We start from the raw sequence: 10,676 nt of genomic DNA, 5'->3' as shown, positions 1-10,676 counted from the left end.
AAATATAATAATTAACCTTGTGTTTAATATGTACTTATTTCAAGACAATCTGTTTGGGTTTGCTGAACTTTGAATTTGCATAAACAATTCCTTAGCAATATTGTTTATTGAAGAAATTGCGCATTAATCAAGTGCCATTTGAGGTAAACCATTGAGTCTCCAGCCAGACAGCTATAAAATAAGCTTCCAATGACCAAAAGCTTGCGGTGCGTGTCATTGCTAAACTCGTTTAATGCCAAAAGCTTTTGGTTGCTCGTGAAGTTCTCATTTCGATACGATATTATAGATAAAGCCTTAACGAAAGAGGGAAGATTTTTAAAGTTGCGGCTTTTAGATGGAGCAGAAACATTTGTTGGTCTTGCGAAGCTTCAGCCACCATTCAAAATCGTTCTTTATAACCTTAGCCTTACTGTTATTTATGTTTTTCGCTTGAAATTCATCACGATCACGGAGCCACATCCTTGCATATTCCCCTCCAATAATCATTGACATTGAGTTTGGTGTGCACTATGATATAGATATATATATATTAGTATAAAGATGTATAGACATATAGATAGATATATAAACATAAATTTGCCTAATAATAAAGATTTAAAAATTAATAGAAATATCGCATAGTTGTGCTTTTATTATTTTTCTGAAACTTCATTCCTACATAATTGTATAGGCTACTTACTTCTTTCTCTATAGTGGGTACCATTACATTCCGCTGTGCCCTTAAACCAGCTTCAGTCGTTAGACTATCCTTTGGCTTACAAATGATGGCCCGTGACCATTCCTTGGATTTCCCCATAGTTGCCATACTTATTAAATTGCAATCTGCTTTATTGCTATTTATTATTTTGGATAATTAAATTTTCAATTTATGTATGTTTCTAAAAAATACATTTTTACAGAAGAAACTGACTAAATTCAAACAAGTACTAGATGAACTTTCAAAAATATTAACTCAACTACCCTTGAAATTGTTATTTATGCCCTTCCTATAAAAATACTGGCCAATTTGCTATTATTTAAACTAACTCGAGCTTTATTTTTTAGAATAAAAACCAGAATTAAAAAAAAGGTTAAATTTAGATACATTTTTTAGAGTTAGCTACATGATAGTGTGTTACAATTTTAAATAAACTTGGACGGCATATGTGGTAATTAATAAAACTGGAATTTCCTGATTTTAATAAAGATATCTTTACAAGCAGACAATTATTTCATATAATAAATTTATTTAGATCCTTAACAATATAATTTGACATATTAGAACATATATTTTTTTAGTGAATAGAGGTAACTTGAAAATAAAAACGTCTTCATGTAAAATCTATATTATCGTCCGCTAAATTTATGACATAGAATTTCGTTTGACTCGTTATTAGCGAAGTGTTTTCCATTTATACATACATATGTAGACTCTAAATTCATTATATTGATTCATTTAAAAAAAATGATATAAATAAAGATATGTACAAGAAAGTACTTTTGTTAATACATATGTACATATATAAATAGGTAAACGTTAAGTCCGATCTGACCTCTGAAAGTTGAGTTCCCCGAGACAAACATAGAAATGTTTCAAGGCATTTCCGTCAGGCAATAAGAAAATAAAAATAAAAACAACAATGCAAACCGAAAGACAAAGAAGTACAAGAAACTTTAAGTCAATACAGTACCTACACAAAAAATAAAAGAAATGCAAAAGGAAAATGAAAATGAAAAAACAAAACAAAATAATACAAAAATTAAGTAGAAGAAGAGGAAGAAGAAGAGGAAAAGGCATGCAACGGCCGCAAACCCAGTCAAACCCCAAGCTACCCACCTGGGAGCGAAACAAACCGAACCGAACCAGAAGACTAAGAAGAAGAAGAAGCAGCACAAATAAAACAAAGCGAAGCGAAGTATGCGAGGAGGAGGGATGGCGGTGGCGGTGGGGATGGGTGGGGTGTTGGGTAAATGGCAACGGTACTGCCAAACGTAAATCAAACAAAAATAAACAACAAAAAAACAAAGCAAAACAAATAAAATAAACAAAACTACGCAAAAGTAGCAGGCAGACGTCAACAACAATAACAACAACAATGATGATGATGGCAAACAAGGAGCAACAACAAAAGCTGAGTGAAATGGGAAAGAATGAAAGAAGCCAAAGTAAGACACCCACACACACACACACACACACACACACCCTGACAAACAAGCAAATGAAATGCTACAAAACAAGGCAATGCAATGATAATAATGATAATGATGATAATGATGATGATGATGAAACAAACGAAGCATATTCCGTTTGCTAAAACAAACATTTGCTAATGTTCTCAACAAACTTTTGGGACAACAAAACGAAATAGAAAATGCACAAAGTATTGGTTGGGTGTACTTGGAAAGGGGCGGGGATACGATTTTAGTAGGAGTTCTACACACACTGCATACACATACATACACTTACACACACACACACCCACCAACACTTATACATAGCATGCAAGCTACTCTCTATGCTCTGCAAACAAAGCTTCTCCCAAATTCGTCCTACTCTACAAGGCCTGTCATCACTTGTTGTCTTTCTTTTTCCCGCTCTACACAGAGGGAAAAATTCATGTATTTTAGACTTATGAAAAATGCATTTTTATTTTTTTTTCCTTAAATTGTCGATTGTCTCGATCTTAATTGGTTGCGAAATTAGAGGCTAAACTTACCTAATAAATATAAGAAATTACTTCTTGTTCAATTCATTTAATCTGAATCCAAACTGTTACTGAATTCCAAAACATCTTAGAATAAGAAAATAATACTTGATTTCAATAAATACTGCAGACTTAAATCGACATCGTGTAAATTTCAAAAGTGTAATTTTGTTCTTAAAAACTTATAAAAGCTTTCAGTTACCCGTTTAGAAAATGATGTAGAGTTTTAAATGACTAAAGATTAATTTTTCTTTCTTTGCATTGCAAAAAAATAATTTATTCATACTCATTTTCTAGTAGTGCTTGATTCAACATTAATTTTTATTTTATTTCAGTTTGATTACATGCTTAAAATATTTTATGCTTTTTTTAAGTACTGCGTATTATATTTATTTCAAATATAGATTTTTAAAATTACAAACAAATAATTTTTTTGTACTTACTTTCTATATTTACTTAATTCAATACTAGTTTACATGTTTTTCAATATTATTAAACGCTTAAAAATTTTTCTACTTATTTTAAGTACATCGTATTTATTAAATCATAGAATTTTAAATTGGAAACAATTAATCAGGGATTAACACCGTAACCGGTATAGGAAAGAAAGAGTTGACAAATTTCCAACTGTCATAACTCGAAGAAAACTGATCATGATTCTCTTAATTCATACGGCATTTACATTATTTGCATTTAGAAAATTTTATTATTTTTCGATCATCATAGCCATGGTTTCTCGTTAATGGTAAGGGTTCCCCCATTGAAATTATGAAAATTCAAAATTTTTAATCTCAAGATTTTACTTTTAAATAACTTCTTATATCGTAATAAGCATAAAACGACACTTTAAACTTGATTCTGAGGCCATTCATAAATTTACTTTGTAGTTACAAATACGTTTAAAAAAAATGTAATCCTCTGGATCTCGATATTTACTTTGATGTCATAATTATTATAAAACGACACCTTATCATTTTAAAATTTTCCAAAAATGATTTGGATTAATATGTTTTTATACCCGCTATTAAAAATAAATAAAAGGGTATATTGTGTTCGTTGGAAGGTATGTAACAGGGAGAAGGCGGCATCTCCGACCCCATAAAGTTTATTTATATTATTGATCAGCATCTCAGCCGAGTCGGTGTAGCCATGTGTGTCTGTCCGTCTGTTTGTCCGTGTGAGCGCCTAGATCTCAGAGACTATAAGAGATAGAGATACCAAACTTTCACCCACAGACTCCAAATGCGTTGGATCAGGTGAAGTTTGCTTTAAAGTTTAAACTTTTGTCAACCCCCTCCCCCCTTCCGCGCCTGTAAATCGCGAAAAACCGTCTGTAAGTCTATATAAACAAAAGGGTCTCAGAGTCTAAAAGAGATAGAGTAACCAAATTTGGCACACAGATTTCTATAAACCCCACGAAGATCAGGTTTGTTTTAAATTTAAGTCACGCCCCCTTTCGCTCCTGCAAATCGCAAAAATAACACCACACCCACTGTTTTTAAGATAATGCGTTTTTTATGGTAATTACCGTTATCTGTTAGTATTATCTCTTGTCCCACTGAATCGCATCAAGATCGGACAAGTAGACCGTTAGTTATGGCGATTTAATGCTTTCAAAGTAATACAAGTAATTTCTTTAAAGTACTTTTATTTATATTGAAATAAGTAACCGGTATCCGATGGTCGGGATCATGACTATAGCCTTTCCCACTTGTTTTTGTTGTACTCATTTTCTGGTTTTACTTGAATCAATATTAATTTATTTTTTTTTTAATTAGTATTACATGCTTAAGTATTTCAATGGCTGTTACCCGAATTTTTCTCTGTGTGTAAAACTGTTGTTACACCCGCTGCGTTTCATTTTGCTTTGCTCCCTTGCAACTGTATGCGTAAATAAGCGTTTTACTACAACACAGTCGTCCTCGCTGTTGTTGTTGTTGTTTTTGTTCTTGTTGTTGTTGTTTTTATTGCTGTTAGCTCTATTTGTTTATTTCAAAGCTTTGGCGGCAAGAACACGACGCGACGCTACCGCTGTTGACGTTGACGTCGACGTCGACGCTAACATCGCTGACTGCTGCTTCGTTGTTGCTGTTGCTGCTGTTGTTGTTGTTGTTGTTGTTGTTGTTGTTGTTGTTTTGGTGCTCATTAGTCGCATTCGCAAAGCTCCTTCTTTTGTGATTGTTGTGTCTGTTGTGTGCATCTGCAGCTGTATTTGTGTCTGTGTGTGTTTGCATTTGTTTGTTTTAAAATTTTATTGTATTTCATTCAAGGCAACAACAACAACAACAGCTGTACTTGCCTTTGGACATATTTCTCCCCCTTTGCTCACCACCTCCTTCAAGCACCCTCAATCCACTCGGGTCAGAGGGGAGCTCTACTGTGCGGTTTGGTGTTGGCCTGACCATTTGCATTTGGTTTTGCTTAAGAACTCACATGATTTTGGCACCCCAAACTTCTAGATTATAGTAAAACTCATTAATAAACAGTTTCCTGATTCCAATAGTAATAAAATTCATTTTTATTTTATTTATCATACCCTGTACACCTTTTATTTATTCGAAAACTTTGAACAAGTTTTTTATTAAAAAAATTATCAGAAAAAGAAAATAGCCAAGTTGGTCTACATTTCTGGAACACCCCAAACTGATTGTTTTCCCAAAAATTCCATGTCATTTTTTTAAACTTTGAGTTCTCAAAAAGTTATCAAATACTAATCACATTAGCTGAACAAAGTCGTTTTCATCTATATTTAGTTTCATAATTGGTTCTGCAACTGAATTTGGAATATTTGAGATGAGATATATTTTTTTTCGAAAATTGCGATAATTTTCATAAACATCCTTTAAGTTTTTCTTAAAAAAAAAAACATTGCTCTATTTAAACTAATCCGATTTCCCTGCCATCCCCATTTTGATCATGGCTCGTTATTACTCGATTAAATTTTTTTCTAAAGAACCACAACTTTATCAAAAAAATTTAAGAAGTCCTTACCTGAAAGATTTGAGCTTCACCTAACAAATAAGTTAGAGGAACCAGCGGCTTAACTGAATTCTTTAAATAATTGTAAATAATTACACAATATTAAGAAATTATAGCTTAAATTATTTTATAGGGTATGTGCTCGCTAGCTATGCTATGCGTTGTTGTTGTGTGAACTGTGGCCAACCTTGCGCCATGTTGTATGCAACGCTTTTTACAATTGTATTTGAGTATTGTCAATTTGCTGAGGCCAAAGCAGACACACACACACACATACAAGCAGAAACTATGTGCAACGTAATTATGATAAAATGTATTTCGAGTGCTGTATTTTTTTTGCACTGTGTATTTAGCTAGAACAAGTTGCATTATTATTCTTGTTGCTATTTATTTGTTTTATGTTGAACTGCTGTCCGTCCATGTTGACATTGTTTTGACGAAAATACGCTTGTAGCATTTATTTACTAACCAATTTATTTCATTTTCAGTTTTTTTTTTCATTCGTTCTTTCTTTCGCTTTTATCGGCCAATGTAGATGAGGAGAACTTCCCCCCTCTCCCCACACACACACACTCCCAACGCTACCACTACCACCACCCCCAGAGTCATTCGCTTTTTGTGTGCATTCAGCACAAATTTTGTTCTTGTTGTTGTTGGTGTTGGTTTTGTAGAAAAGTTGTTTTGCTTTCATTAACGTTGTAAATTCGCAAAAGTACAGCTGTTAACAATAACACTGACATATATGTACATACATGTGTATGTTAACACACACACACACAGCAGACAAGCAAACTGCCAGCTATGCCAAAAAAATAAATTAATTAAGCATTTTTTGCATTGGCCGAATAAACAAGAAACACGTGAACTCCAAGTGGGTGGAAAGTCGAGTTGAATTCACGCTTTAACCTTAGTTGTTGTTGTTGTTGTTGTTTGTGACACGCTTGCCACCAGCTGCATCTCAGGGTTGTCTCACTCGCCAGAGCCTTGAATTACCAACTTGTTGTTGGCCAACTAACACCCCACCCTCTTCCCAACCCACCCCACTTGAACACACTTTGAAATTAGCATGTTGAACTTGCAATGATAAATTCAAAGAATATTTGCTTGCTTCTTTTCTAGGAATCAGTTTAATGGATGTCACCTCTATTTCTCTGTCAGCATTCGATGAAATTATAATTAATTCATTATAATTTACTTATTTAAACTTGACAAAAGATATTATTTATTTACGTATTAACATTATAAAACTAACAATATAATTCTTCAATATTATTTAAATAAAGACAATCTAATATTTTAAATTGCATAATTAGTTCAGTTGGTGCCGAAGACATGACTTATTCCAATAAACCCTACTATAAAATACCCCTTCTCATCACTTTAGGAAATAATTTACTGCATTTGTGCATTTTCACAAGCAGAACAAAGCATAAATTTAGAAAAAAAGGAATACAAATTTAAAACAATTTAACTTCAGGAAAATAAAAAATAATCAAAAATATGCGTTGAGAGAACGGTACAAAAATCGATATTAAATTCGACTATCAAATCAAATTAGAGGCCAAATATTAAGAGAGAATTGACATCCGCAAGAAAATCGGTTAAGATTTGAAAAAGTTAAGACAGTTTTTGAAAAAGTTTCAACAAATCGAAAAAAAAATTGAGAGTTATCGAAAGTAAGAAAAAAAATATTGACAGTGATGAAAGTCGGTTAAGATTTGACCAACTAATGACAGTTTTAAAGTTTTTGAAAAAGTGTCAAGTGGAAAAAATGGATGGAAATTGCAATGGAAGAAATCTTAAAAATTTTCAGTTTTGATGCAGAATTAAATGAGAATTGAGCTGTCCTTTTCATGCAAATGAATTTAATTAGCTCGATAGTTTTAATGAAAATTACCAAGTGTTTCAAATTAGGCTATAATTGAACAAAAATCAGTTTGGTGGTAAAATTTAGTAAATGTCAAGCAATCGATTAATAAATGTTCTGTTCTTTTAAAATGTATGTATGCATATACAGATACGTATGTACATGCATACATACATACATATGTATGTATGTAGATACACACATAATACTTACGCTGTAATTATCGTGCTCACCTTCCCTTTCACACAGCTTGGCTACAGCAACAACAAATAATTAAGTTCATTGCTTCTATTTACGTATTCACTGCCTTGCTTATACTGTTTTTCGCGTTATTGTTGTTGCAGTTGCTGTTGTTATTGTTTTTGTTGTTGTTGTTTTTGCATATTTTTGTAGCTGAGCAACAAAAGCTACCATCGGCCAAAAGTAAACAACAATAACAACAAAACAACACATCAGGCTCATCTTCATTAGCTCTGCTTTCGTCTGTCTTCGTCGCCTATCCACCGTTGCCTTTGTCTCCCTCTGTCCTCTGTCATTTGTCCTCCCTGTCCTGCTTCTGCGACGCGTTTCACTGCGCGCCAACTTCTCCCACCCCTTTGCACGACTCAACTTTCTTGCATTGTCTCTGCTAGGGGCTGGCGCAAAAAAAATACTTTGTTTACTCGGAATGCCAGCGTTGCCTTTGTTTTTGTTGCTGTCATTGCCGCTGCCGCCGTCGTCGTCTTCGCTGCCACTGATGTTTACACAATTCCATAGCCGAAGTCCAACAATAAAAAAAAGAAGCAAGCAGCGCAGAAAGCTCAAGAGAAGCAGCGACGACAACGTCGGCATAATGACCTTCAGTTGCGCTAACGTCGACGTCAACGTCAACATCGCTGCTCTGTCTGCGTCTGTCTGTGTGGGCGGTTTGGCTCGGCTCGCCTCGGCTTGGTTGTTGCTCGGGTCAGGTCTCGTTGACGACTCCTCCCATCCCGCAGCTCGTCTTGATTTCTATACATGTTTTTAGCCTGTCCTCTGTTCGCCGGCGACCCACGCACAAACATTGTAAACAAGCGGCGACTGCGCTGCTTTCACGACGCTTCCTAGTTGTAAATGCTCTCACCGACACACACAAATATGCATGTGTGCATGTATGTACAACGCTCTCTCATTCGACCACTCTTCGTGTTTGGACTCCTGTGCAAACAAGTGTTTGCTTGCGGCGTCGTCGTCGGCAGAGACAGAGCTTCGTCCCTTGCTTTCAAACATTATGAGTTAGCCTACTGACCACCCACACATCCACACTCTCTCTCACACTACAACAAAGGGAAACCTATTTGATTTTTCGCAAAGAAGAGTTCAAAAGCAAATGGATTTGTACTAATTAGCATTTTGTATAGCGCACAGTGTGTCAAAGAGATTGGAATAAGTGGAACATTGCACTGTGATTATATTGCTAGATGATGTACATAGAGTATGTCATGTAACTGTTCTGACAAAAAAAAAGAAAATAATAATTATTTTAAGAACAAGTATAATAAAATCAAAAGAAAGTGCATAATAATATAGGCGAATTGTCGAATTTGTCAAAGAAGTTACTTGACTAACTGTATAGTACATTTGCAATAGGCCAACGAGAATTCTAATGTAAAATCGTCTGGATGGAAATTTCAAAGATTATTCACAAACTTTGTACCAGAGTGCATAATACCAAACAAGATTCACAGTATGTACACATGTACATATATTTGTACATACGCACATACACAACTTATAACAAGAGCGAGCACAAATAGCAGAGAGCAAACAACATCGGTTGCTTAACTAGACGCACGTGAACGTTTGCGCACGAGAGAATCAGCAATAACAAAAACAACAACAACTAGAACGAAAACAACAACAATTATGTCTACGCCTCCCACGCACTGAGCAAAAACGCAATGCACTTTGACAACAACAGCGACCGTGAGCAGCGACGCTGGCGCGACTCTTGTGGCTACGAAAACAAAACAGCTGCTGTGACCGAAATGGTGGCAAATAAGAATAAAGTACCATAACAACTACATACAGTTGGTCAAGTATCCGATTTGACCAGTGATTAAAGTCGTTTTCGAAACCGTTACCGCTTACCGGTATTAACCGATTAAAATTTTTAAACGCAACTGAAAATATAACCGTAAAAAAAGTTTCTATTATACCAAAGCCAAAAAAAAAACAAAATTATTTAAACCGAAATACCCGATGTGTAACCGATTCCTGTATAACGGTTATTACGTTGTTGTTGTTAATCATTCTTTTTCTTTAAATAATTGATTTTAATTTATTAATTTGTCCCAGTTATTCTGTTTTTTTTGTGAAACGAAATTGCACTGGTATTTCTAACACGAAACTGACTAAAAACTGGTAACCGATACAAAGATTTTTCGTACGTGTAACCGACAAGTAAAAAATACAGCCACAACCGAAACTCTAATAACCAAACATTGGCTTTTGATTTTGAAAAATAATTAAACCGAATTGAACTCATTATTTTTGTTTTTAGCGTGTTTTGAGAATCATACAAATTTCAGAAAACACATAAATCAAAAATATGGTACTTTTTTCCAAATAATACAATTAGCCAAGAAAGGGATCTATCAAAATAATAATTCAAAAATTTGTTTTTCAATTAAAGAAGAATATTACCTAAGATGAACATTATTTTTCTACTTTTTTAAATTATATTAAAACTCATAGACAAGAATAATAAAACGGGAATTAATTTGAAAACTCATAAGGTAAATTGTTATATATTTTGCAAGAGAAATTGTTTGTTTTGTCAAAGCACTTTTTTGACTAGCTGTACATATATAATTTTAGCAGGAGAAATTGTGTAAATTTGAGAATTTGTCAAAACACTTTCTTGACTAATTGTACGTTGAAATACAAATGCAATTTTTGCTAGCATAACAGAGAATTTAACAACTGCAGAAGTCTATGACAACGGCGCTCAAGGCGAACTACAAACACATGTGTATGTATGTAAGTACATATGTAAATATGTATGTATGTATATCATGCATCCATACATACATACATATGTATGTTTGTATGTAGATATGTATGTATTTGTATCAACACAGTCAGCGTCAGCCTTAGCTGAAGACGGAAATACCAAACCAACGATG

At 34.0% G+C, this 10,676-nt stretch overlaps 1 protein-coding gene across 1 annotated transcript; it reads right to left on the bottom strand.

Moving 5' to 3' along the window:
* LOC117780681 lies at positions 1 to 933 on the bottom strand. The gene is made up of 2 exons (XM_034617308.1): positions 680 to 933; positions 1 to 507 (listed from the first exon to the last, which is right to left on the bottom strand). Exons 1-2 carry the CDS (start codon positions 803 to 805, stop codon positions 331 to 333), a joined length of 303 nt encoding a protein of 100 aa, XP_034473199.1. The 5' UTR covers positions 806 to 933; the 3' UTR covers positions 1 to 330.
* Between the last annotated feature and the right edge of the window lie 9,743 nt (positions 934 to 10,676).

This window comes from Drosophila innubila (genome assembly GCF_004354385.1).
Source record: "Drosophila innubila isolate TH190305 chromosome 2L unlocalized genomic scaffold, UK_Dinn_1.0 4_B_2L, whole genome shotgun sequence".
In the NCBI taxonomy this organism is placed as follows: domain Eukaryota; kingdom Metazoa; phylum Arthropoda; class Insecta; order Diptera; family Drosophilidae; genus Drosophila; species Drosophila innubila.
This window is presented reverse-complemented; position numbering and strand designations above follow the sequence as displayed.